The 27,808-nt window shown below is 41.9% G+C and overlaps 1 protein-coding gene across 1 annotated transcript; it reads left to right on the top strand.

Moving 5' to 3' along the window:
* The first annotated feature begins 670 nt into the window (after positions 1–670).
* Positions 671–20,779, top strand: LOC111961162 (thyrotropin-releasing hormone receptor-like). Its single transcript, XM_023983256.1, has 3 exons — positions 671–1,056; positions 6,248–6,671; positions 20,132–20,779. Exons 1-3 carry the CDS (start codon positions 671–673, stop codon positions 20,777–20,779), a joined length of 1,458 nt encoding a protein of 485 aa, XP_023839024.1.
* Positions 20,780–27,808: the final 7,029 nt, after the last annotated feature.

Raw genomic sequence — 27,808 nt, 5'->3', positions numbered from 1 at the left:
TAGACATGAATCCTTTTGGGAATGTGTCTGGAAAGCGCTTGCATGCTTTTTAGGAATTTCTTATGCTTAGCTAATGCTGGGCAGAACTAAAATGTCTCATTTTAATAATTCTCTGTGGTAGCTAATCATGTTTCCCTGTTAGTAATGTTCAGTGCAGAGAATATACACCTAGCAGGTGTTCTATAAAGATGGTTTATAACGTGTTGTTTAACCACCATATGTTTAGCCGATTGTTTGACTCCTAATGTCGACATTCAAACAAACAGCAAACTACCATGTCCAGCAATGCATGTCTTTCCAAAGGTAGTAGTAGTATTCTTCCAATTAACTACAATTATTTCTATATTTTCAGGCGGATCAATGGAATGCTCATTTCTTTAAAAGGGCTAAAGGCAGAGGAAAATTAGCTTAAACATGTTAATTTGATTATTGAAGTCGGAGTAGATCCCTACAAGACTTCGAGGCTTTGAAGAGGAGGAACAAACAAAATATATCAATAGGTTGAAAGACAGACGGAACATAGTAAACCATTAAAAGGGATTACTATCATTAGCAACAAGTACAGAACACATACAGGGACACTTATTCCTACATTCCCACACGTATCAGTTCATATGTCCTTCACTCTCTCTGTCTTACTCAAATAGAAACAAACTCACTACCTGCAATCATGACAGAAAATGTAAGCTCAAGGATGGACACCCCAACCAACATTTCCTTGGTGGGCCCAGGGGACCCCATATCCCAGTCTCTGGAGTACAAGACTGTGGCAGTGTTCCTGGTTCTGCTGGTCTGTGGACTTGGCATTGTGGGTAATATCATGGTGGTTCTGGTGGTCCTCACCACGCGACACATGCGTACGCCCACCAACTGCTACCTGGTCAGCCTGGCCATAGCGGACCTGACCGTGCTGGTGGCCGCTGGTCTGCCTAATGTGTCAGACAGCCTGATGGGCACCTGGGTGTTTGGGCATGCTGGCTGCCTTGGTATCACCTACCTCCAGTATCTTGGCATCAATGTGTCCTCCTGCTCCATCACAGCKTTCACTGTGGAGAGGTAAGTGACACCTCAACTACCGTACCCCCTTTTACACATCATCAAGTACCAGCCATATACGGTGCATTCAGAAAGTATTCAGACCTCTTGACTTTTTCCAATTGTTGTTACATTACAGCCTCATTCTACAATGGATTAAATAGTTATTTTCCCCTCATCAGTCTACACACAATAACCCATAATGAAAAAAAAGGTTTTTAGAAACGTATGCTAATTTATTTAAAAAARATTAAAACGGAAATATCACATTTACATAAGTATTCAGACCCTTCACTCAGTACTTTATTGAAGAACCTTTGGCAGCGATTACAGCCTCAAGTCTTCTTGAGTATGACGCTACAATCTTGGCACACCTGTATTTGTGGAGTTTCTCCCATTCTTCTCTGCAGATCCTTTCAAGCTCTGTCAAGTTGGATGGGGAGTGTCGCTACACCGCTATTTTCAAGGCTTCACCAGAGATGTTCGACGGGGTTCAAGTCCAGGCTCTGGCTGGGTCACTCAAGGACATTCAAAGACTTGTCCCGAAGCCACTCCTGCATTGCCTTGGCTGTGTGCTTATGGTCGTTGCCCTGTTGGAAGGTGAACCTTCACCCTAGTCTGAGGTCCTGAGTGCTCTGAAGCAGGTTTTCATCAAGGATCTCTTTGTATTTAGCGCCGTTCATCTTTCCTCAATCCTGACTAGTCTCTCAGTCCCTGCCTCTGAAAAACATTCCCACAGCATGATTCTGTCCACACCATGCTTCACCGTAGGGAAGGTGCCAGGTTTCCTCTAGACGTGACGCTTGGCATTCAGGCTAAATACTTCAATTTGGTTTCATCAGAACAGATAATCTTGTTTCTCATGGTCTGAAAGTCTTCTAGTGCCATTTGACAAAGTAGGCTGTTGTGCCTTTTCTGAAGAGTGGCTTCCGTCTGGCCACTCTACGATAAAGGCCTGATTGGTGGAGTGCTGCAGAGATGTTTGTCCTTCTGGAAGGTACTCCCATCTCCACAGAGGAACTCTGGAGCTCTGTCAGAGTGACCATCAGGTTCTTGGTCACCTCCCTGACCAAGGCCCTTCTCCCCCGATTGCTCAATTTAGCCAGGCGGCCAGCTCAGGAAGAGTGGTGGTTCAAACTTCTTCCATTGAAAAATGATGGAGGGCACTGTGTTTTGGGACCTTCAATGCTACAGACATTTTTTGTTACCCTTTCCCAGACCTGTACCTCAAAACAATCCTGTCTTGGAGCTCTACATAAAATAATTTTGATTGGTGTTTGGTGTTTGCTCTGACATGCACTGTCAACTGTGGGACCTTATATAGACAGGTGTGTGCCTTTCCAAATCATGTCCAATCAAATGAATTTACCACATGTGGACTCCAACAAATTGTAGAAACATCTCAAGGATGATCAATGGAAACAGGATACACCTGAGCTCAATTTCGAATGTCATAGTAAAAGGTCTGTAGCAGTACCAGTCAAAAGTTTGGACACACCTACTCATTCAAGGGTTCTTCTTTATTTTTACTATTTTCTACATTGTATGGAATAACACATATGGAATTATGTAGTAACCAAAAAGTGTTAAACAAATGAAAATATATTTTTGATTTTGATTATTCCAAGTAGCCACTCTCTGCCTTGATGACAGCTTTGCCACTCTCAGCATTCTCTCCACCAGCTTTACCTGGAATGCTTTTCAACAGTCTTTAAGGATACCCACATATGCTGAGCACTTGTTGGCATTTCCTTTTTCCTGTTGAAAAACAAATGATGTCCCACTAAGTGCAAACCAGATGGGATGCCATATTGCTGCAGAATACGGTGGTAGCCATGCTGGTTAAGTGTGCCTTGAATTCTAAATAAATCACAGACAATGTCACCAGAAAAGCAGCCCCACACCATCACACCTCCTCTCCATGCTTCATGTGGGAACCACACATGCTTTTCCAACAGTCTTTTAAGGAGTACCCACATATGCTGAGCACTTGTTGGCATTTTCCTGTTTCCTGTTGAAAAACAAATGATAGTCCCACTAAGTGCAAACCAAGGCATAGAGTATATTTTGAAGTCAGATAATCGCAAATCTCATATTCGGACTCATCAGACCAAAGGACAGATTCCACTGGTCTAATGTCTATTGCTCGTGTTTCTTGGCCAAGCAACTCTATTCTTCTTATTGGTGTCCTTTAGTAGTAATTCTTTGCAGCAATTCGACCATAAAGGCCTGATTCTCCTCTGAACAGTTGATGTTGAGATGTGTCTGTTAATTGAACTCTGTGAAGCATTTATTCGGCTGCAATTTCTGAGGCTGGTAACTCTAATGAACGTATCCTCTGCAGTAGAGGTAACTCTGGGTCTTTCTTTCCTGTGGCGGTCCTCATGAGAGCCAGTTTCATCATATCGCTTTATGGTTTTTGCGACTGCACTTGAAGAAACTTTCAAGTTCTTGAAAATGTCCTGATGACTGAATCTTCATGTCTTAAAGTAATGATGGACTTCATTTCTTTGCATTTGGCTGCTCTTGCCATAATATAAAGACTGTCTTTACCCAAATAGGACTATCTTCTGTATACCACCCTACCCTGTCACAACACAACTGATTGGCTCAAACGCATTAAGAAGGAATGAAATTCCACAAATTAACTTTTAACAAGGCACACGACTTCAATGCCATACAACACTCCTTTCCGTGGCCTCCAACTCTCTTAAACGCTAGTAAAACCAAATGCATGCTTTTCAAACCGTTCGCTGCCTGCCACCCGCACGCCCGACTAGCATCACCACCCTGGACGGTTTCCGACTTAGAATATGTGGGACATCTATAAGTACCTAGGTGTTCTGGGCTAGACTGGCAAACTCTCCTTCCAGACTCATATCAAACATCTCCAATTCCAAAATCAAAATCAAGAATCGGCTTTTCTATTTCCGCAACAAAAGCTCCTTCACTCCATGCCGCCAAAACTTACCCTGTAAAAACTGACTATCCTTACCGATCCTCGACTCGGCGATGTCATCTACAAAATAGCTCTCAAACACTCTACTCAGCAAATGGATTGCAGTTTACACAGTGCCATCCGTTTTTCACCAAAGCACCTTATTAGACCCACCACTGCGACCTGTATGCCTTCGTCGGCTGGCCCTCGCTCATATTCGTCCAAACCCACTGGCTTCCAGGTCATCTACAAGCTTGCTAGGTAAAGTCCGCCTTATTCTCAGCTCAACTGGTCACCATAGCTACACCCACCCGCAGCACGCGCTCCAGCAGGTATATTCACTGATTCATCCCAAAGCTAACCTCTTTGGACGCCTTTCCTTCCAGTTCTCTGCTGCCTGACTGGAACGAATTGCAAAAATCCTTGAAGTTGGAGACTTTTTATCTCCCTCAAACATTTAAAATCTGCTATCGAGCAGCTAACCGATCCTGCACCTGTACACAAGCCATCTGTAAATACCCACCAACCTACCTCACCCCCATACTGCTATTTATTTACTTTTTGCTCTTTTTGCACACCAGTCCATATCTCTACTTGCACATGATCATCTATATTTATCACTCCAGTGTTTAATTGCTAAATTGTAATTATTCATTTTATTGCCTACCCAATCTCACTGCTTTGACACACATGTATATAGACTTTTTTCTACCATTGTTATTGACTTGTTATTGTTTACTCCATGTGTAACTCTGTGTTGTCTGTTTCACACTGCTATGCTTTATCTTGGCCAGGTCGCAGTTGTGCAAATGAGAACTTGTTCTCAACTAGCCTACCTGGTTAAATAAAGGTGAAATAAATAAATAAAAAACACCTGTTAATTTAAATCCATTCCAGGTGTCTGTCTAAAACAGCGGGGCAGTATTTTCACATCCGGATGAAAAGTGTGCCTAAAGTAAACTGCCTGTTACTCAGGCCCAGAAGCTAAGATATGCGTATAATTGGTGAGATTTGGATATAATACACTCTAAAGTTTCTAAAACTGTTAAAATAATGTCTGTGAGTATAACAAGTGTCACTTGTAAGTGTCACTCCATATGTGGACTCTACTGTTTGGTGCGCGTGAACTGGAACGTGGACGCTTCACGTTGTTTTTTTCCGGTATTGGAAACAGTTTATTCCGTCTTAAATTTTATAGATTATTTACATTTTAGGGATACCTGAGGTTGGATTAGGAAAGTTGTTTGAATGTTTGGACCAAGTTTACAGGTAACTTATTAGATACTTTGTAGTCATGTTGGGCGAGTTGGAACCGGTGTATTTCTGAGTCAAATGCGCCAAATAAATTGGACACTTGGGGATATAAAGAAGGACATTATCGAACAAAAGGACCATTTGTGATGTTTCTGGTACATTTTGTGAGTGCCAAACAGAAGAAGATATTCAAAGGTAAGGCATTTATTATATCGTTATTTCTGACTTTTGTTGTCGCCACCTGCCTGGTTGAAAATGATTTTCATGTGTTTGTATGCGGGGCGCTGTCCTCGGATAATCGCATGGTCTGCTTTCGCCGTAAAGCCTTTTTGAAATCTGACACTGCGGCTGGATTAACAAGTTAAGCTTTATTTTGATGTATTACACTTATATTTTCGTGAATCTTGAATATTGATATTTCTGTAGTTTGAATTTGGCGCTCTGCAATTTCACTGGATGTTGTCAAATCGATCCCGCTAAAGGGATTGGCGCGCGAAGGGATCACTAACAGGTTAATGTCAAGAGTGTGTAAAGCTGTCATCAAGGCATAGAGTGGCTACTTTGATGAATCTCAAATATAAAATATATTTTGATTTGTTAATTTTTTTTTTGTTACTACATGTTTCCATGTGTTATTTCGTAGTTTTGATGTCTTCACTATTATTCTACAATGTAGAAAATAGTACAAATAAAGAAAAACCCTTGAATGAGTAGGTGTGTCCAAACTGTATGTAAATAAGGTATTTCTGTTTTCTTATTTTTATACATTTGCAAAAATGTATAAAAACCTATTTTGGCTTTGTCATTATCGGGTATTGTGTGTAGATTGATGAGGAAACATTTTTATTTAATACATTTTAAAATAAGACCGTAACATAACAAAATTTGGAAAAAGGGCCAAGGGGTCTGAATGCTTTCCTAATGCACTGTATACAAAAAAATCTATGAATAATTTACTGTATAACGTCTCTGTAGAACAACATGCCGAAGAGTCTATTGTTTGTTCTTCTCCATTTCCAGGTACATTGCTATCTGCCACCCAATGAGGGCCCAGACAGTGTGTACGTTGTCCCGGGCCAAGCGGATCATAGCAGGGGTGTGGGTGTTAACCTGTGTCTACTGCATGCTGTGGTTCTTCCTGGTGGACATCCAGGTAATGAAGGACAGCACCATCCAGTGTGGCTACAAGGTGTCCCGTGACCTCTACCTCCCCATTTACCTCATTGACTTTGCCATCTTCTACGTGATCCCTCTGCTCCTGGCCATAGTCCTGTACGGCCTCATCGCCCGKGTCCTYTACCTCAACCAACTCCCCAACCGGCCCGACGCGGGTACAGTCTCTGCTGGCGCCACCACGCTCCGRAGGAGCTGCAAGGAACCAGCAGACGAAGGAAAAGGGGGTCGTCAGGGCCGCCCGAAGAGTGTGCTCTTCTCCAGGAAACAGGTGTGTGTGTCAACGTATATGGAGCACCCTTTATTTTATGTAACCTTTATTTTGACAGGGAGTCATAGCTTACTGAGACCAAATTATCTTCCACAGAGGAGCCTTGTAATTACAAAGAATATACAAATCACACTAAGAAAAGCAAAACAGAGAGACACAATTCAATCATAGAAAAACACATTCTTCAGTAAAAGGGTCCTCAATCAGCTGTCTGAATGGCCCTAGATGCACCAAATCTTTCAATTTCAGAGAGCTTTGGAGATTATTCCACAAGTAAGGTGCAAAAAACTGAAAGCAGATTGACCTTTAGTAACTCAGTGGAGATCGAAGGGATKCCCAGTGTTAGCCATCCCTGAGACCGGGTCTGGTAGCTCGGACGTCTGTATGTTAACAATGAAGGTACGGTAGAAGTTTGTGCAAGAGGGCTTTATAAACAAAAAGAGTGCAATGGATRGATCTACAAGACTTTAAAGAAGCCTAGCCTATTTTCTAATACTGAATCTTTTGCCCGTAATAAAGTGCAGTGCATTATGATAAGCTGCACCCAATAGCTTTAATACAGTGGCGGGGGGGGGCAGCAGTTTCTATTATGTAAGTCACTGACAGTCACTCAATTTGCCATGTCAGCCAACCATTTTTTGATTTGTAGTGTGTCAGTGTCCTCTACTGTCTCCTTTCTCATTATTTTGTTCAAAATAGTAGATCATAAACACTTTGTTTCAATTATTCAAAAACAAAGAATTCTTCACCCGGTAGTGGTTCTGAAAGTTGTCTATAGTCATTTCCATATTGATTACCAGAGTTTTRGTCAATGACCTAGAACAAGAATTCGATCAATTGATTTTTTTTAAATGGTGTTGCTAAATTAGTCTAGCCAGCTATCTAAACTTGTAGTAATTATGGCCGAATACCAACCGGGCATGCAGGGCACATGCCCAGGGGCCCTGACCTCCAGGGGGCCCCCATTGATTTTGTCACGCTCACTCAGATATCATATTAACATGGCATAAGTTATGACAAAATGTGTAGAATTGCYGGAATTTAGCTTTAAAACGTGTTATGTCCCCAGCAAGAAAACAAAATACTGTCACTCTAACAGAAGGGGGAACTAACAAAGAGTCACTGACAACAGGCAAAACGAAACAGGTGGGGTTTTAGGAGGGGTTCTGAAAGACACTCATGGAGGTGTCCACTGAAAGTTGACTAACAACAACAACTGGAATCTAAAAGACACCCACCATGAGAGGCCACTAAATTTGCCCAAGAAGAGGCAAACAAAAAAGAAACCCACACCAAACTTAAAGACAGGAAGCAAACCAAAAAGTTGAGCAAAACAAAAACAGGGAGGATCAAATAAAGGATTGTTTGTCTAGAGATTAAAATAGGGAGCGCCAACTAAAGGTGTTAACCCTCCACATCTCTCAAGACCACTGGAGCACTAGGCCAGCCACTCTTGAATACCATTAGGGCCAGCAAAGGTGAAACACTAATGAGATGGCAACCAGCACAGGTGTAACACATACTGACTAATAATGTGACACCAAACGGTGCGCCTAACTCATCAATATGCTTTTTGAAAGATAGGTTTTCATCAATCCAGATGCCCAGATATTCATAATTGGCATGATCAATGTGGACACCATCCAATGCAAAAATCATCAGATGCATTTTTTTGTGTTTTGGAATATAATATACTTGGTTCAGACAGGATACACCACGCATTCATTCAACCATTAGAAAAAGATTACAATACATACAATATGTTAGTCTTGGCATTAGGCTCTGCTCCTTCAGGGTATCTCACTGCCTCATGTTAAAGGCCCAGTGCAGTCAAAAACGTGTATTTATATATACAAAAGTATGTGGACACACCTTCAAAATTTTGTGGATTTGGCTATTTCAAAACAAAGTTTTACAGCTAATTTGTGTTTTTTAAAATGTACTATTTCTTATATTGATAGGCCAGAAAATCTTAAGTGTTACTACATACAGCCGGAAATAACTATTGGCTATCAGCGCGACGTCAATTTACCAGCACTACGACCAGGAGGGCATTTCAACTGATTCCAGAGGCCGACCCAAAATAACGCCGCTGGAGAAGAGGGAGACAGAGCGGCCTTCTGGTCAGACTTCGGAGTCGTGCACACCAACTACCGCTTCCGAGTATATTACTCGCTAATGTCCGGTCCCTAGATAACAATTTCGACGAAATCGGGGCAAGGGTTGCTTTCCAGAGAGACATCAGAGGTTGTAACATACTCTGTTTCACGGAAACATGGCTCTCTCGGGATATGCTGTCAGAGTCAATACAGCCACTGGATTCTCAGTGCGTCACGCCGCCAGGAATAAACATCTCTCCGGGAAGAAGAATGGTATGTTTCATGATTAATGACTCATGGTGTAATTGTAACAATATACAGGAACTCAAGTTATTTTGTCCACCTGACCTAGAATTCCTCACAATCAAATGCAGACCATATCACCCAAGAGAATTCTCTTAGATTAGTCACAGCCGTGTATATCCCCCTTCAAGCCGATACCACAACGACCCTCAAGGAACTTCACTGGACTTTATGCAAACTGGAAACCATATATCCTGAGGATCCATTTATTGTAGCTGGGGATTTTAACAAAGCAAATTTGAGAACAAGGCTACCTAAATTCTATCAGCATATCGACTGTAGCACTCGCGCTGGAAAAACACTGGACCACCGTTACTCTAACTTCCGTGATGAATACAAGGGCCTCTCTCGCCCTCCTTTCGGCAAATCTGACCACGACTCCATTTTGCTCCTCCCTTCCTACAGACAGATGTTCAAAAAGGAAGTACCCGTGCCAAGGACTATTCAACYCTGGTCTTACCAATTGGAATCCACGCTTCAAGATTGTTTTGATCACGSGGACTGGGATATATTCCAGGTAGCCTCAGAGAATAATATCAACGTATAKGCTGATTCGCTGAGTGAGTTTTTATAAGGAAGTGTATAGGAGATGTTGTACCCACTGTGACTACTAAAACCTGCACAAACCAGAAACCATTGATAGATGGCGGCATTCGCGCAAAACCACCACATTTAACCATGGAAAGATGACTGGGAATATGGCGAATACAAAGAGTGTAGTTATTCCCTCTGCAAGGCAATCAAACAAGCAACATGTGAGCATAGAGACAAAGTGGAGTCGCAATTCAACAGCTCAGACACAAGATGTATGTGGCAGGGTCTAGAGACAATCACGGACTACAAAAGGAAGCCAGCCACGTCACGGACACTGACGTCTTGCGTTCCAGACAAATGAAACYCCTTCTTTGCCCCCTTTGAGGATAATACAGTGCCAKCGACATGGCCCGCTACCAAGGACTGTGGGCTCTCCTTCTCCGTGTTAACACTCGCAAGGCTGCCGGCCCAGACGTAATCCCTAGCTGCGTCCTCAGAGCACGGGTAGACCAGCTGGCTGGTATGTTCACAGACATCTTCAATCTCTCCCTATCCCAGTCTGCTGTCTCCACTTGCTTCAAGATGTCCACCATTGTTKCTGTACCCAAGAAAGCAAAGGTAACTGAACTAAATGACTATCGCCCCGTAGAACTCACTTCTGTCATCATTTTTTTGTTTATTTTTAATTCACCTTACTTAACCAGCCAGGCCAGTTGAGAACAACTTCTCATTTACAATTGCAACCTGGCCAAGATAAAGCAAAGCAGTGCGACACAAACAACAACACAGAGTTACACATGGGATAAACAAACGTAGAGTCAATAACACAATAGAAAAATCTATATACAGTGTGTTCAAATGCAGTGAGATTGGGGAGGTAAGGCAATAAATAGGCCATAGTGGCGAAATAATTACAATTTAGCAATTAAACACTGGAGTGATAGATGTATAGAAGAGGAATGTYCAAGTAGAGATACTGGGGTGCAAAGGAGCAAAAAATAAATAACAATATAGGGATGAGGTAGTTGGGTGGGCTATTTACAGATGGGCTGTGTACAGGTGTAATGATCGGTAAGCTGCTCTGACAGCTGATGCTTAAAGTCAGTGAGGGAAATATAAGGCTCCAGCTTCAGTGATTTTTGCAATTCGTTCCAGTCATTGGCAGCAGAGAACTGMAAGGAAAGGCGGCCAAAGGAGGAGATGGCTTTGGGGATAACCAGTGAAATATACCTGCTGGAGCGTGTGCTATGGGTGGGTACTGCTATGGTGACCAGTGAGCTAAGATAAGGCGGGGCTTTAACTTGCAAAGACTTATAGATGACCTGGAGCCAGTGGGTTTGGCAACAAGTATGAAGCGAGGGCCAGCCAACGAGAGCATACAGGTCGCATTAGTCGGTAGTATATGGTGACAAAACGGATGGCACTGTGATAGACTACATCCAATTTGCTGAGTAGAGTGTTGGAGGCTATTTTGTAAATTACATCGCCGAAGTCAAGAATCGGTAGGATAGTCAGTTTTACAAGGGTACGTTTGGCAGCATGAGTGAAGGATGCTTTGTTGCGAAATGAAGTGCTTTGAGAGACTAGTCAAAGATCATATCACCTCCACCCTACATGCTACCCTAGACCCACTCCAATTTGCTTACCCCCCAATAGGTTCACAGACAATGCAATTGCCATCACACTGCACTCTGCCCTATCCCATCTGGACAGGAGGAATACCTATGTAAGAATGCTATTCATTGACTATATCTCAGCATTCACCAAAGTACCCTCCAAGTTCATCATTAAGCTTGAGGCCCTGGGTCTCAACCCCGCCCTGAGCAATTGGGTTTTGAACTTCCTGACGGGCCGCCCCCCCAGTTGGTGAAGGTAGGAAACAACAACTGCTGCCTACATACAGACTTGAAATGATTGGCCACTTTAATAATGTCACTTTAATAACATTTACAAATCTTGCATTACTCATCTCATATGTATATACTGTATTCTATACTATCTATTGCATCTTAGCGTATGCCGCTCTGTCATTGATCATCCATATATTTATATATTCTTATTGCATTCCTTTATTAGGTATTTGTTGTGGAATTGTTAGATATTACTTGTTAGATATTGCTGCACTGTCTGAACTAGAAACACAAGCATTTTGCTACACTTGCAATAACATCTGTATGTGACCAATACAATTTGATTTGATTTAGAGTTTCCCCGGTCAACTGTAAGTGCTGTTATTGTGAAGTGGAAAAGTCTAGGAGCAACAACGGCTCAGTCGTGAACAAGCTCACAGAAATGGACAGCCGAGTGCTGAAGCGTGTAGTGCATAAAAATCTTCTGTCCTCGGTTGCAACACTCACTACCGAGTTCCAAACTGCCTCTGGAATCAATGTCAGCACAATAACTTTTCATCGGGACAGTGTCGCTTGACGAGCCCATCCATCTGCGGGTGAAAGACGGAGGTCCGAATCGGCTTGATCTGCAGGAGAGCACACAAATATTTCATTAGGTGGGACATAAACTCAGTACCTTGGTCTGTCAGGATCTCGTTCGGGATGCCCACCCGGCTAAAGAGGTGYAACAGCTCCCGTGCGATTCCCTTGGACACCGCCGCCCGTAAGGGAATGGCCTCGGGATACCGGGTGGTATAGTCTACGATTACCAGGATGTACCGGTGTCCTCGTGCTCTTTTTTTACCAGGGGTCCCACTATGTCCATGGCAATGCGTTCAAAGGGCACCCCGATGATCAGTGGGTTTTGGAAGTTTGCCTTTGGGGCAGTCATTTGACACTCCGGGAAGCTGCGACAGTAGTCTTCCACGGCCCTCCTCATCCCGGGCCAGTGGAACCGGGCGGCGATCTGTTCCCGGGTCATCTCCATTCCCAGGTGCGCCCCCAACAGGTGGGTGTGGGCCAGCTGAAGAACAGTTCCCACGTACCGTTGGGGTAGCAACAATACCTCTCAAAGTTCCCCCTGTTGGTGCGACACCTGATACAAAAGGTTATTCTTGATTTGGAAATGGGGGTATCGCCAGTCACTCACCCCCGGAAGTAGCTGTCCATTCACCGCTATCACTTGTGCTGCGGCAGCGTTCATGTTAGGGTCCTCCCACTGGGCCGTCCCGAATTGTCCCCTCAGTTGGCCCCCAGGGGGTGTCTCGACTGGCCCCTCGAAATCGAGGAGGGGGATGCTGGGCTCTTCCTCCAGTGGTTCCCCAGGAGGGGTCGGGTTCCGGCCCGGCTCCCACTCATTAAGGCCTGAGTGTTCGCCTCGTGATGTATACTCCGTCTGTCACCAGGCCTCGACGAGTCTCCCCCTGGTGGCTAACCTGCTGTACGCCACAATACACAGTGGCTTCGGAAGGTATTCTAACTTCTTGACTTTTTCTACATTTTGTTAGTTTAGAGCCTTATTCTAAAATCATCAATCTACACACAATACCCCATAATGACACAAACGCACAAGGCACACAATTCAAGCTTCAGCAAAGGACAACAGAAAACACACCTCTTTTAATCATAATGAGTAAATAGGACACACCTGAGTGTCGTTAATGTCTCTTGGATGTTCTCTGCCGCCCTCTGGTGACAGGTAGAACCATGACACTCTAACGCAGTTCCACCTCCGACACCGCTGGCGTGGATCTGATAGAATCTAGCCCTGTCATTCTATAGTATACAGGAGTTTCATCAGAACTTCAGACTTCCACTGAATAAAAGAGCAAAGAGCAATCATCAGTAGCACTTTATAATAACACCACGTGCTAAAGCATTTATAATGAATTAGTAAATTATTTATCATGATAGTAATCTAGTTATTCACGCATTTATAAACAACTTTTAAAGTATTTAATAATGATTCATAACATCACTCATAAGATGTTCAGGTCCTTATAAACCATTTACTAACCATTAGTTAAGTCGTTTTACGTGACCTCATCTAAAGTGTGGGATATTTATACTTTATACATTCTTTATAAATGTTTTGAGCGGCCAGTGTAATTTCTCACAAAAAGATGMACATGCCATTGGTAGACATTCCAGCAGTACCTGGTGCTCCTTAAGGTCTCAAAATGGCCCCTAGATCATACATTCAGTTGGCCTGCACATAGCCCTGACCTCAACCACATCGAACACCTTTGGAATTCATTTGAATGCCGACTGCGAGCCAGGCCTAATCTCCCAACATCAGTGTCCGACCTCACTAATACTCTTGTGGCTGAATGGAAGCAAGTCCCCGCAGTAATTTTCCAACATCTAGTGGAAAGCCTTCCCAGAATAGTGGAGGATGTTATACTGTAGCAGCAAAGGGGGGATCAACTCCATATTAATGCTCATGATTTTGGAATGAGATGTTCGACGAGCAGGTGTCCACATACTTTTGGCTATGTAATGTATCAATGGTTAAATAACAAGCACACAATACAGAGGGGGTGAATTGCAACCAACAGGCAGAATGTAGTGCTGTGCTACACTTTACTAATGGATTTCTTCAAATGCTGGGAGATTACATGCACCTGAGTGTTAAAGTAAACTTGCTTGCAACAAAGTGACTCCCCTATCAAGGTATTTTGGTACTTTCCTTATACACTAGCCTATGCCAAAGTCCCCACATGGGTTGCCGCTGTCGGCTKCTGGCTTATATTCGTTGCATCTTTGATATTTGCCTCTCCAAAGGTGAGGCATGATGAGGCTTTTTATCAGCGGTATTGACCTCACAATAAGCCAGATTAGAGTAACTGCATGACAGCTTTGAGGTGCTGAAACATGAAGCGGCAGCCGCAGCGCAATCAACAAGAGGTAGGCCTACCTGTTTGACAGACTAAATTATGGACTGTCCACAGATTTGTCAGCCAATTCCTCCAATAGTGTCACCACTCTTTAAATACCTCTGTGTCCATGAAGGGCTTGATGTGTTAAGTTAAAACCAGTGCTTGAATTGAAGGGGTAGGCCTATGTGAGGGTATGCCATAGCCTACTTTTTGTTAAAGAAAATGGCAAAAAGTACAGCCCTTGTTAGCTTACTTTTTTTTTTTTTTAAACGAAACCGGATTCTGATTGTATAAAGCAATCTATAATGACGCTTTCCTCCGCAATACTTTACGCTAGAAATTAGCTGCAAAATGCACAAGAAAGACGCAACTCCGATCACAGGAGGTTGGTGGCACCTTAATTGGTGAGGACAGGCTGATGGTAATGGGTGAAGCGTAGTAAGTGGAATTGTATCAAATACATCAAACACATGGTTTACATGTTTTTGATGCCATTCCATTGGTTCCGTTCCAACCATTATTATGAGTCGTCCTCCCCTCAGCAGCCTCCACTGACTCCGATGCATATCTTTAGTTTGTCTCTATGAAATTCAGAGGCTGAGCTACGAAGATCTATAGTTGAGAAAAACAAAAAAGACTTTGCTTGGGAAGTAATAGTCCTATGTTGCTATCAATTGAGCTATTCACCTTCTGTTAAAAAGGTGTTTAACTAGAGTCGATGTGTGCGCCCACGAGGAAATTTAATGAGGATAATAAAAAATCCCCATCAAAATCTCTGTTTAAGATAGAGGTTTCTATATTCTTGCATGGGCTGCATCTCAATCCACAGCATTTCAATCTGGGCTCCCGAGTGGCGCAGCAGTCTAAGGCACTGCAAGAGGCGTCACTGCAGTCCCTGGTTTGAATCCAGGCTGCATCACATCCAGCTGTGATTGGGAGTCCCATAGGGCGGTGCACAATTGGCCCAGCATTGTTCGGATTTGGCTGGGGTAGGCTGTCATTGTAAAMAAGAATTTGTTCTTAACTGACTTGCCTAGTTAAATAAAGGTTACATGTCGGCATTCCGCAACACATATTGGCATTTATTGTCATAACTCATGTACTGGAGGCAGCTCTGCAGAGTGGTCACTAGTTGGAACAGCCACAAAGTCATAAAATCTGATTTAACCCAAACCTTAACCACACTGATAACCCTAATGCCTAACCCTAACCTTAAAWTTAGACCAAAAAGCAAATGTTTGTTTTCATACATTTTTATGATAATAGCCAAGTTTGGAGCTCAGTTCTGCCTCCAGGTCAAGATTCATGACAATAAACATCAACCTGCTTCTGCAACTGCGGTGGAAGGTGACAGAGCTACATCTGTGCTTGTCAGACCAGGAGACATCCCGAAAAACCAAATGCTTTGGGATAGCAACTAATATGACCCCACCATTCAAAAGCTGAGACTCTCACGAACACGTAGGCCTACATGTAGGTTGTTTTGCACTATGACTCAAGCCTCGCAAGACTCGTCTTTAGGTAACCGAGTACTGGGCCAAAACATGAATGGAAGTGAATAGAGCATTTCAGTGTCAAAGGTATCCGGGTCAATCCACAGTAAAACATATATCCTTATACACTGAGTGTACAAAACATTATTCAAATAATTTCTCTGAGCTAATAGCATTAAGTCTTAATTCAAAGTTTCATCCAATATACAGTTGAAGTCAGAAGTTTACATACACCTTAGCCAAATACATTTAAACTCAGTTTTTCACAATTCCTGACATTTAATCCAAGTAAAAATTCCCTGTCTTAGGTCAGTTAGGATCACCACTTTATTGCAAGAATGTGAAATGTCAGAATAATAGTAGAGAGAATGATTTATTTCAGCTTTTATTTCTTTCCTCACATGTCCCAGTGGGGTCAGAATTACATTCACTCAATTAGTATTTGGTAGCATTGCTTTAAATTGTTTAACTTGGTCAACGTTTCGGGTGGCCTTCCACAAGCTTCCACAAATAGTTGGGTGAATTTTGGCCCATTTCTCTGACAGAGCTGGTGTAACTGAGTCAGGTTTGTAGGCCTCCTTGCTCACACACACTTTTTCAGTTCTGCCCACAAATTGTCTATGGTGTTGAGGTCAGGGCTTTGTGATGGCCACTCCAATACCTTAGCTTTTGTTGTCCTTAAGCCATTTTGCCCACAACTTTGGGTATGCTTGGGGTCATTGTCCATTTGGAAGCCGCATTTGCGACCAAGCTTTAACTTCCTAACTGATGTCTTGAGATGTTTGCTACAATATATCCACATAATTTCCCTTCTCATGCTGTCATCTATTTGTTTGTGAAGTGCACCAGTCATCCTGCAGCAAAGCACCCCACAACATGATGCTGCCACCCCATGCTTCACGTTGGGATGGTGTTCTTCGGCTTGCAAGCTCCCCCTTTTTCCTCAAACATACACGATGGTGATTATGGGCCAAACAGTTATATTTTTTGTTTCATCAACCAGAGGACATTTCTCCAAAAAGTAGATCTTTGTCCCCATGGCAGTTGCAACCGTAGTCTAGCATTTTTAGGCGGTTTTTGAGCAGTGGCTTCTTCCTTGCGTGACGGCCTTTCAGGTTTATGTCATATTGGACTCGTTTTTATCGTGGGATATAGATACTTTTTGTAACCTGTTTCCCCGCAGATCTTCACAAGGTCCTGTGCGTTGTTCTGGGATTGATTTGCACCTTTTCGCACCAAAGTACGTTCATCTCAAGGAGACAGAACATGTCTCCTTCCTGAGCGGTATGAAGGCTGCGTAGTCCATGGTTTTATTCTTGGGTACTATTGTTTGTACAGATGAACGTGGTACCTTCAGGCGTTTGGAAAATTTCTCCCAAGGATGAACCAGACTTGTGGAGGTCTACGCATTTTTTGGCTGATTTATTTTGATTTTCACATGATGTCAAGCAAGAGGCACTGAGTTGAAGGTAGGCCTTGAATACATACACAGGTACACCTCCAATTGACTCAAATGATGTCAATTAGCCTATCAGAAGCTTCTAAAGCCATGACATAATTTTCTGGAATTTTCCAAGCTGTTTTAAAGGCACAGTCAACTTAGTGTAATGTAAACTTCTGACCCACTGGAATTGTGATACAGTGAATTATAAGTTAAATAATCTGTCTGTAAACAATTGTTGGAAAAATTACTTGTGTCATGCACAAGTAGCATGTCCTAACCGACTTGCCAAAACTATAGTTTGTTAACAAGAAATTTGTGGAGTGGTTGAAAACAAGTTTTAATGACTCCAACCTAAGTGTATGTAAACTTCCGACTTCAACTGTATATATWTTTTTTATTGATACCTACAGGTGTCCTAAAATTCTAAATGATCCATGGTATGACCATCTTAAAACAATTCCATATGTCAYCTTAGTAGAACCACCCCCTGTCGGGGCTCTGTCTGGGGTGTAAGGGTAAGTTTTGAAAGTAGGTTACAATGCTTAGGATCATACGATGTCTCAGATGTAATTATTTGCAAACAGCGACAGCGTCAAAACGAGAAAATAAACATAGGCTACAAAACTCCTTTACAAGAGACATTGGTGATTTTATCGAAATTATTATATTATTGTCAGTAAATAGTGTAGGTCTATTAATTGAACCGCCGACTATTAGCTCAGAATATTGGTGGTATAAAAAAAAATATATTCTGCTAATGTCTTCAGTCATGTAATAAGACTGGAATTGCATGAATATACCGAGATCTGGCATATTCAGGCTGGAATGGCCATAAGCCCTGTCTGGTGTGATTTCGGAAGCTAAGCAGGGTTGTGCCTGGTTAGTACTTGGTTGGGAGACTGCTTGGGAACCCCAGGTGCTGTAGGCTTGCTGTGACATGATGAGGTGAAGAGACCAGATGATGAATCAATGGTTAAGGATAACATAGTACTTTACTTAGAAATGGTAACGGAAGGATCACAGTAACACTGGGAAAACAACAAACACTAAGTCTCAAACTCACTCAGGAGACAAATGCACATTCCACACAATTCAAGCRTCAGCAAAGMATAACAGAAAACACACTTGTTTTAACAGGGAAATCATAATGAGTAAATAGGACACACCTGAGTGTCATTAATGTCTCTAGGACAGTCTCTGCTGCCCTCTGTGGACAGTGGAACCATGACATAGAGCTGTCAAATCCACAAATGARGMACATTGCCATTGGATGCAACAAAACTACACCCAACTTTATATCCTTCAAATCCCATGCAGCCGCGTAAGTTCATGCAACCGCATTACACGTTATATTGTCTACACCTCGATTAGACTGATAGGCTATAAATACCCCCATCGAAATTAACACTAACACATGCATAAGTCTGTCATTATTTCTATACTTAATAGAGCCTACACTTTCTATTGCCCTTTTGAACTTCTAACGTGGTAGGGATAATAGGAAGGGAGTGGTTTTTGACACACCAGCAGCCGCTCACTGATTTGTTAGCTCATACACCTCCAAGAGCGCCAAAACATGTGGTTGTTGGCTAACTCAGGTTAACGCTCGATCTGATTGAATCAAGGCCTTAGTATAAGTATATGATTTTTGTRGACAATCTCCCAATGTACCTAATAAGAAAGGATGCTGCAAAGGGTGACTCTTTCTGCACTATTAGCTAGACCAGTGATTATCATTATAGTGTATCCAAAGGTAAACTGGAGTTCTGTATTCAACCTAATGCAAACCTGAAGCTGTCTGTTTTGTTTGTGGCTTCATGTTGATAATCCCTCTACTGGTGATGCATTAAGTGTCATTATCTCACCGTTGGAAAATTAAAGCTTCCACCTCCATGCTTCTCTCCCCTCAATTAAACACTTTGTTGTATCATGAATTTCTTTATTTCAACCAGGATTACTGTCAACGACTGCTGTTTAACAAGCGTACCTTATCTCGAATAGCATTAAGCTTAAATAGGTTGTGTATGATAGGTTTATCAACTGCCCCTCTTTTGTGCAGGTTAGCGTTTTTGTTCTGGAGGCAGCTCTGCAGTGTGGTCACTAGCTGGCACAGCAGCAAAGTCATAAAATCTGATTTTAAACCTAACCCTAACCTTAACCACACTGCTAACCCAAATGCATAACCCTAACCTTAAATTAAGACCAAAAAGCTCATTTTTATTTCCATACATTTTTACAATAATAGCCCATTTTGACTTTGGAGCRGGCCCATCTAGCGGAAATCGCTCAGTTCTGACTCAAGGACAAGACTCATCCCAATAAATGTCAACCTGCCTCTTTTGTGTTGCCATGATCAAACGTAGGAAGACTAAAAAAGGTGGCCATGCTTCAACAACACAGTTATGTTTAAAATTCATACAGACAGAAAGGTGAGCAGGGGATAAAAGAAAGCCTGTGCCATTGTTTGGGAGTGATAAGGCTAATGAGTGGTGGTTACAGTGGTTCTTTCCATCTTTCTCACCGGGGTTCTGGAATGTCTGCCTGTGTGCTGTCACCATGGTCACAAAGCCAGGGGCTGAGTGATCCTACAGTACTCTCTCTCTGATTTCTWTGAGGATATGCCTAGCTCTCAGATGGGGGCCTGTTCTCCCTAAGTCACTCAGGGCCCCTGGGGCCTCGTAGACCCAATCCACTCTGGCTGAGAGTGGCCAAAGTGTGTTTGTTTGCTTAAACCAAGCCTCACACAGATAAACACCAAATTGTGTTAATAATACTGCAACACGTCTTCCCTGGTCTCACCTCTCCTGTCTCTCCCACAGGTCACTAAGATGCTGTCAGTGGTGGTGATCCTGTTCGCCTTACTGTGGATGCCCTACCGGACCTTGGTCCTTATTAACTCCTTCATTGACACACCTTACCTGGACGCCTGGTTTGTACTGTTCTGTCGGATTTGTATGTATGCCAACAGTGCCATCAACCCTGTAGTGTACAACCTGATGTCTCAGAAGTTCCGTTCAGCATTCCGCGGGCTCTCCCAGTGCCAGAGGCAGGAGGCCCACTGTACACTCTCCATGAACCAAACCGGGTACAGCATGGCCAGGGACCCACGCACCTCCCAACAGACTAGCAACGAGACCAAACAGGGGGCAAGGAGAGTGACCTGCACTGACACAGTGACAGAGTGGCAMAGCAAAGACACCTCCTCAGCCCAAGAGAGGAAGGATATGGATCACCTGAAGGAAGAGAGGAAAGACACAAGCTTTGGTGAGATCAACTCCACACCTGGGCAATCTGAGACCAACTCCACACCTGGGCAATCTGAGACCAATTCCACACCTGGGCAATCTGAGACTAACTCCACACCTGGGCAATCTGAGACCAACTCCACATCTGGGCAAACTGAGATCAAAGCCACACCTGGGCAACCTGAGATGAATGAGGCAGGAATTAATCACACAGTGCTGTAGATAAAACAAGCTTGTTTTAACATGAGGAAGTGAGTATTCTTCGTTCGCCAATCCAAACAAATTTTGGTAACATATCAAGCCCTTTAGGGCAAGGTTTCTTAAACTATGGGTCGGGACCCAAAGTGGGTCCTGGGCATTATACATCTACGTATATACAGTAATTCTTCTTTTAATTTGAGTTGGTGAAGGATGATTTGAGTAACATGAGGACGGTCAATTTCTCACTTGGGTTTCGAGCTGAAAAAYTTTAAGAACCCCTGCTTTATGGTATTGCAGGATGCATTAGAATGGAAAAGTTATCCATATCATTACCCTTGAATAAGCACTATCACCTATTGCAGAATGAAAAGATTCAGGCAATTAACAGTATTATAATTTAGGATTCTGGGTTTTTGGCTGATCGTAAAAACCATAATCAACACCAAACTCCTCTGCAGAGTGTTATGGGTCACTCCCAAGGATCACTGCAGGGCTACTCTGCTCTTGTTAGTGCATTTCATTAGGTACGCTTCTCGTTAGGTTGTTACACTCAGAGGAAAAGAGGAATAACATGATGTTCAGAGAGAGAGCACTGACTGCCTTTAAAGGGCAATTTCACCACTTTTCAACCTAATTTMCATTATCCCAAGCACAATACCAGTGTCTACATATGTGAAAACAACACATTTCTAAGTTTGATATAAAAAAAATATAAAGCAAAAAAGTTCTACCCCTTGACTCAGGGACAACACTGTACAGCAGCACCATTTGTTCTGCACAAAAGCCCCAGCTCAGAGCATAGGATATTTTGCTATCATTTTACCTCCACTTTGCCAAGAGATTAATTTGAATGTTCTGGGCCACGTGAGAAAGTTGGAATGGGTGGGGTAACCGGAGTTAGTGATCCATTCATTTGTGGCTGAATGGTATTCAACAAAAACAACCAGAGTATACAAATGCCCATAGATGTTTAACGTTTGTGTTAATATCCGGATTAACGGATAAAATTATCCATTAACAATGTTTGGAGAAGTGGGGATTTTAGGATGCTGGCCTTTGATTCAAAGTGGTTCACCACGCAGCGAAAATGAGTTCAAGTCGTTGCATTATTGAAAGAGTGGATCATCTTCTACACATCCACACCTCATGATGAGTCATGGTCCCAGCCCAGGCTGAGTCTCTTTCAAATAGCTCCTTAACATTACAGATCCTGAAATAAAAGGGGAATGTGTGCAATTAACTAAAACTGTAATGAGAATCCCACTTTAGTTTCAATAATTTCTAGCTAGTAGCAATCGAGATATGAGTAAGCTCTGTCAATATGAGTAAGCTTTGCAGCTTTTTACTACGGATAGTTATAGTGCCAGAGAGTTATGGATGATCTGTGCCATTGTATTTRTCCTGCCAGAAGTCTACAGGTGGCTGACTGTGGCTCCCTCAATGCCTGAGTGTCTGTATTTACTATAGACAGTCCAGCCAACTCTGATCGCTCCCTGTAGTGCAGTTGCGCAGGATGGAGATACATGACCTATATGGTTGTAGTCACTGTTGTGAGACGGTTACTGTACTAGATTGGGAACAGGAAATGTAATATAATGTACATTTAGGAAATTGGAGTAAAATACTGAATACATGGCTACGTGTTTTATTTGAATGTTTGTAAATGATTTTAGGTGGTAGATCAGCTTTAATATTTCAGATATATTGTGGGTTCTATCAATGTAGTTGTTTGCATTATTTCCAATCCCCCAAATATTTATTTCTTATTTTTTTWAATATATTTTCCTTTATTATTTTCCCCTAACKCTACCTCCCCTCCCCTAATTGGAGTAAACTTATGGACAACAATACTTAGGCTTCTACTTCCAGCTTATACATACTATATACATTTTATGGACACGGGACACGGTACATGGTACCTTTTACATTAGTTATAAAAAATGTTTTTACCCTTCAGCTACCATCAACGTCTRCCATCTATCTCTAAAAACCATCCAGCATTACTAAAAGTACTATTATATTATTGATCGACTGACCACCCAGCAGTGCTATTTGCAAAGATAGCTTCAAGTAAATGTTGTGATTTTTCAGCCATTCCTGAACCTGCGACCAACAAAAAGCTACATATGGACAGTACCAAAACAAGTGATCGAATGATTCTGTCTCTTCGCAGCAAAATCTACAGAGTAGGGATGGTTGTATCCCCCATATACATAACATTCTATTGTTTGCAAGAATTTTAAATAATAATTTTAATTATAGAAATAAAATAAAAACTCCAACATTGTTTTGTGTATCAGTTCATAAACCCTGGCTGGCTACATGTTACATTGCTGATTTCAACCCTGAAAAATATATGTAATCACACGTTAATGTCAGACAGATACAGGTGTCCCGGGTGATCTTGCATGTGGTTCTCCAATCCCAGTGGTCATCAGACTATTACGTTTTATTACGCAAATATGAACACCTGTAAGAGTAAAAGTAAGCCTAATGGTCTGCATGTACAGATCTGCTATCTTAATTGTATCACTCTGTTTAGTGAAGTGTATTCAAGGTTTACAAAGGCTTCTAATATTTGTAATTTCCACTTTAAAAATGTCAGACTTGATTTTTCCTAACGAAAAATGTATCAACCCCGACAAAAATGTCAATTTATTATAATCTTCATAATAATTCACATTTCCTGTTGCTGCAGGATTATTTGCCTGCTGTGAGAAGCAGGGTCAAATTAAGATACTGCATCTGTATATCCCTGGATCTCCTGAAAACAAAAGATATAGCATTAATTAATGAGTATAATGGAGGGAGTTGAATGCAGTTCAAGGTACCACTTGTGTGGAGGTGATGTGGGAACACACGTGACTAATTTCAAAGCTCTAACAATGTGCTATTCATTTTTAGGGGGACAAATAAGCCTTAAAGCTAAAATCCTTAATTGAAACAATAACAAAGCYTTATCCCTGTGGACATCGGAGGGTTGGAGTTAAGGTCAGAATGAATGGTGGATTGGCCGCTGTGGGTGAAAACCTAGCACTTGAAGAAAGAGGAAATTAGCGATATATGTATAACTATTTAACTACAGGTAGTGTAGATGTGAGCGAAAATAGCTGTAAGTAGTAGTATAAGTATTGTTGTTTGCTAGTTTAATCCAATCAGGGTAGGGATGGTAGGGTTAGGGGGGGAAAGGATTAGAGATGTTTTTTTATGAGGGGATTAGAAATGATACAAACAATTAAATTGATAGAACCTACAATATATCTGCAATATTAAAGGATATATACCCCCCCAAAAAAAGAAAAGAAAGAAAGGCAAATAATAAATTAAGTGCTATCCCTTCCCCTGTTTCGCTAAAAAGTTAAGGGATGGGGCTGGAGAAAGGTAACACTCAAATACATAGACAGAGCTATGGAAGCAAGGACTGACCATCCATGATATCAAATGTAGAGTTTGATATCAATACCGTGTTTGTTWACATTTACGTTATTTACAAACATCGGCGTAAAACAAMGGTATACTTTGTTCTGATGGGGTACGACAGTTGAACTAAGTTCATGAGGCYTTTATAAATTATATTCTTCAAGAAGTCAAAAATGTATGTAGCAACTAAGGATTATAGCTTGAAAGAAAASCACGTATCCATTCTCCCTACATCATTGAGATAAATCAAGAATACTTGTGTKATTTTTCCAAAAAACTGTTAAAACATAATTAATGTTGATCATGGATTTGAAAAGTAGAACATCGTTCTCTTTGTTATGGCTAATTATAACATTCTCCAACATAACTGCCAAAGAAACAAATGTGTGCTTTAACAAAARGCTCTTTATCTAACTGCTTACTCAGTTTATTGATTTGCTGATATGATTTTGTAGCATTATTTGTACTCTAAAAAGCTGTATATTTTGGGCTGATTTGATTTTGTTACTGTTATTGGGAGCTAGAAAGCTTGCCACTTTGATATTGCATCATCAGTGCGCTGTAAACTCAAGCTTAGAATTGTATTTGATTTGAAAGTGCTATAAAGAAATGCTAAACTCATGATTGTAATGATAAATAAGCTATGTACTGGTGTGTGGTGTACAGTATATGCATGTGCAGTAAGTATAGTGTTGTGTTTACAATTTTGCCAAAATGTAATAAATTAATTTTGTTTGTCAGCTATATCATTATTCCTTAATGCCTTTGTTTCACCATAAGCATCTTGAAGGAAAAATATTCTGGAAAGTACAACCCAGTAACTTTTGCAATGCTCTGGTTCTGAAATTAAACTTGCATTCCAGTCATGTTTTCAGCTGATTTATCACCTGTTTTACTCAAAGGCCCAATGCATATGTTTTTTWAAATCTCAATATCAAATATTTTCTGGGTGKRATTAAGTACCTTACTGTGATTATTTTCAATTCAAAATAAACAAAAATAGCTTCTTAGGGACAGGTGGTCAAAATTATTTTTTTGGGGGGGCTGGTCCAATCCAACTGTTGTGGCAAAGTRGATGCCACGCAGGGCTACAACCCGGAGGGTAGAGTTTGCCAACCACCACGGATGTGCTCACTCTCCCTGCCTGTTTCATTAGGCCTACACCACGATCAGAGCTGGCTGCAGACAATTATCAGCTAGGGGGAAATCAGATTTTCAACATTTTGATGCCATATTTATAATTATAGTGGACAAAAATATAAGCACAACATCTAACGTGTTGGTCCCATGTTTCATGAGCTGAAATAAAAGATCCCAAAAATGTGCCATACACACAAAAAGCTTATTTCTCTAAAATGTTGTGTACACATTWTTTMGGGGTTTATATGTTTGGTGTGGCATATCAAGAAGCTGATTAAACAGCATGATCATTACACAGGTGCACCTTGTGCTGGGGACAATAAAATGCCACTCTAAAATGTTCCGTTTTGTCACACAACACAATGTATGGTGTCGTGTGGGCGAGCAGTTTGCTGATGTCAACGTTGTGAACAGAGTGGTTGGCGGCGGGGTTAGGGTACAGACAACGAACACAATTGCATTTTATGGATGGCAATTTGAAGACACAGTGATACCGTGACAAGATCCTATGGCCCATTGTCGTGCCATTTATCCGCCGTCATTACCTCATGTTTCTGCATGATAATACACGGCCCCATGTCGCAAGGAACTGTTCACAATTCCTGGAAGCTGAAAATGTCCCAGTTCTTCCATGGCCTGCATACTTATCAGACATGTCCCCCATTGAGCACGTTTGGGATGCTCTGGATCGACGTGTACGACAGCGTGTTTAGATTTTGACTGGTTTTCTAATCCACTCCCCTACCTTTAAAAAAAATGAAATATCACCAATAGATGCATATATATATATMCCCAGTAATGTGAAGTCCATAGATTAGGGCCTAATTTATTTATTTTAATTGACTGAGTTCCTTATATGAACTGTAACTTTGAAAGTGTTGAATGTTGCATTTATATTTTTGTRCAGTATATTTAAAATCTGTGCAACATATTTTCCACCAAAAGGTTTCTGTGCCAATGCACCACACAACCAATTTAACAAAGCATACCGACTTTTGGGCTTCAACACGGTCACATACACATGTTTAGCAGATGTTATTGTGGGTGTAGCGAAATGCTTGTGAATTCAAGTTTCCTAAGAGCTAGAAGCACGGCAGCCCTCTCTGTCAGCGCCATTTTCTCTTCAATATCATGGTTTGTGTTTTCAACACCACAATAAATAGACTATGTTAATCTCGACAAACAGAAAATACATCCCTCCCTACCTTGTAGGTCTACCCAGTATTGAAGGCTTGGCTTGACAATCTCCGAATGTCAATAAACTTTTTGGTGTTTTGTAACATATGTCTTTTTCCATTAATCAAATTGCTGCTGCACAGTTTGGAATATTTTATAGATTTTATTTGCCAGTTAAAAAAATACACACAGGGATTGCACAATAAAGTCGGGGACTTAATCATCAAATCAAATCAAATGTATTTATATAGCCCTTCTTACATCAGCTGATATCTCAAAGTGCTGTACAGAAACCCAGCCTAAAACCAAACAGCAAGCAATGCAGGTGTAGAAGCACGGGGCAGGAAAAACTCCCTAGAAAGGCCAAAACCTAGGATGAAACCTAGAGAGGAACAGGCTATGAGGGGTGGCAAGTCCTCTTCTGGCTGTGCGGGTGGAGATTATAACAGACATGGCCAAGATGTCAAATATTCAAACTGACCAGCATGGTCAAATAATATAATCACAGTAGTTGTCGAGGGTGCAACAGGTCAGCACCTCAGGAGTAAATGTCAGTTGGCTTTTCATAGCGATCATTGAGTTATTCTACCGCTCCTGCTGTCTCTAGAGAGTTGAAACAGCAGGTCTGGGAAGGTAGTACGTCCAGTGAACAGGTCAGGGTTCCATAGGCCGCAGGCAGAACAGTTGACACTGGAGCAGCAGCACGGCCAGGTGGACTGGAACAAGCAAGGAGTCATCATGCAGGTAGTCCTGAGGCATGGTCTAGGGCTCAGGTCCCGAGAGACGAGAGAGAGAGAGAGAGAGAGAGAGAGCGAGAGAGAGAAAGAAGAAAGAAAGAAGAAAGAAAGAAAGAAAGAAAAGAAAGAAAGAAAGAAAGAAAGAAAGAAAGAAAGAAAAGGAGAGAGAAGAGAATTAGAGAGAGCATACTTAAATTCCCACAGGACACTGGAGAAAATCTCCCAGATATAACAGACTTACCCTAGCCCCCCGACACATAAACTACTGCAGCATAAATACTGGAGGCTGAGACAGGAGGGGTCAGGAGACACTGTGGCCCATCCAATGATACCCGACAGGGCCAAACAGGCAGGATATCACCACCTACTTTGCCAAAGCACAGCCCCCACACCACTAGATGGATATCTTCAACCACCAACGGTACCACTGAGACAAGGCCGAGTATAGCCACAAAGATCTCCGCCACGGCACAACCCAAGGGGGGCGCCAACCCGCCAGGAAGATACATCAGTGATCCAACCACTCAAGTGAGCGCACCCTCCAAGGGACAGCATGGAAGAGCACGAGAAAGACAGT

Source organism: Salvelinus sp. IW2-2015, linkage group LG4q.1:29 (genome assembly GCF_002910315.2).
Source record: "Salvelinus sp. IW2-2015 linkage group LG4q.1:29, ASM291031v2, whole genome shotgun sequence".
Classification (NCBI taxonomy): Eukaryota; Metazoa; Chordata; class Actinopteri; order Salmoniformes; family Salmonidae; genus Salvelinus; species Salvelinus sp. IW2-2015.
Note: the sequence above shows the minus strand (reverse complement) of the source record. Positions and strands in the feature narration are given on the sequence as shown.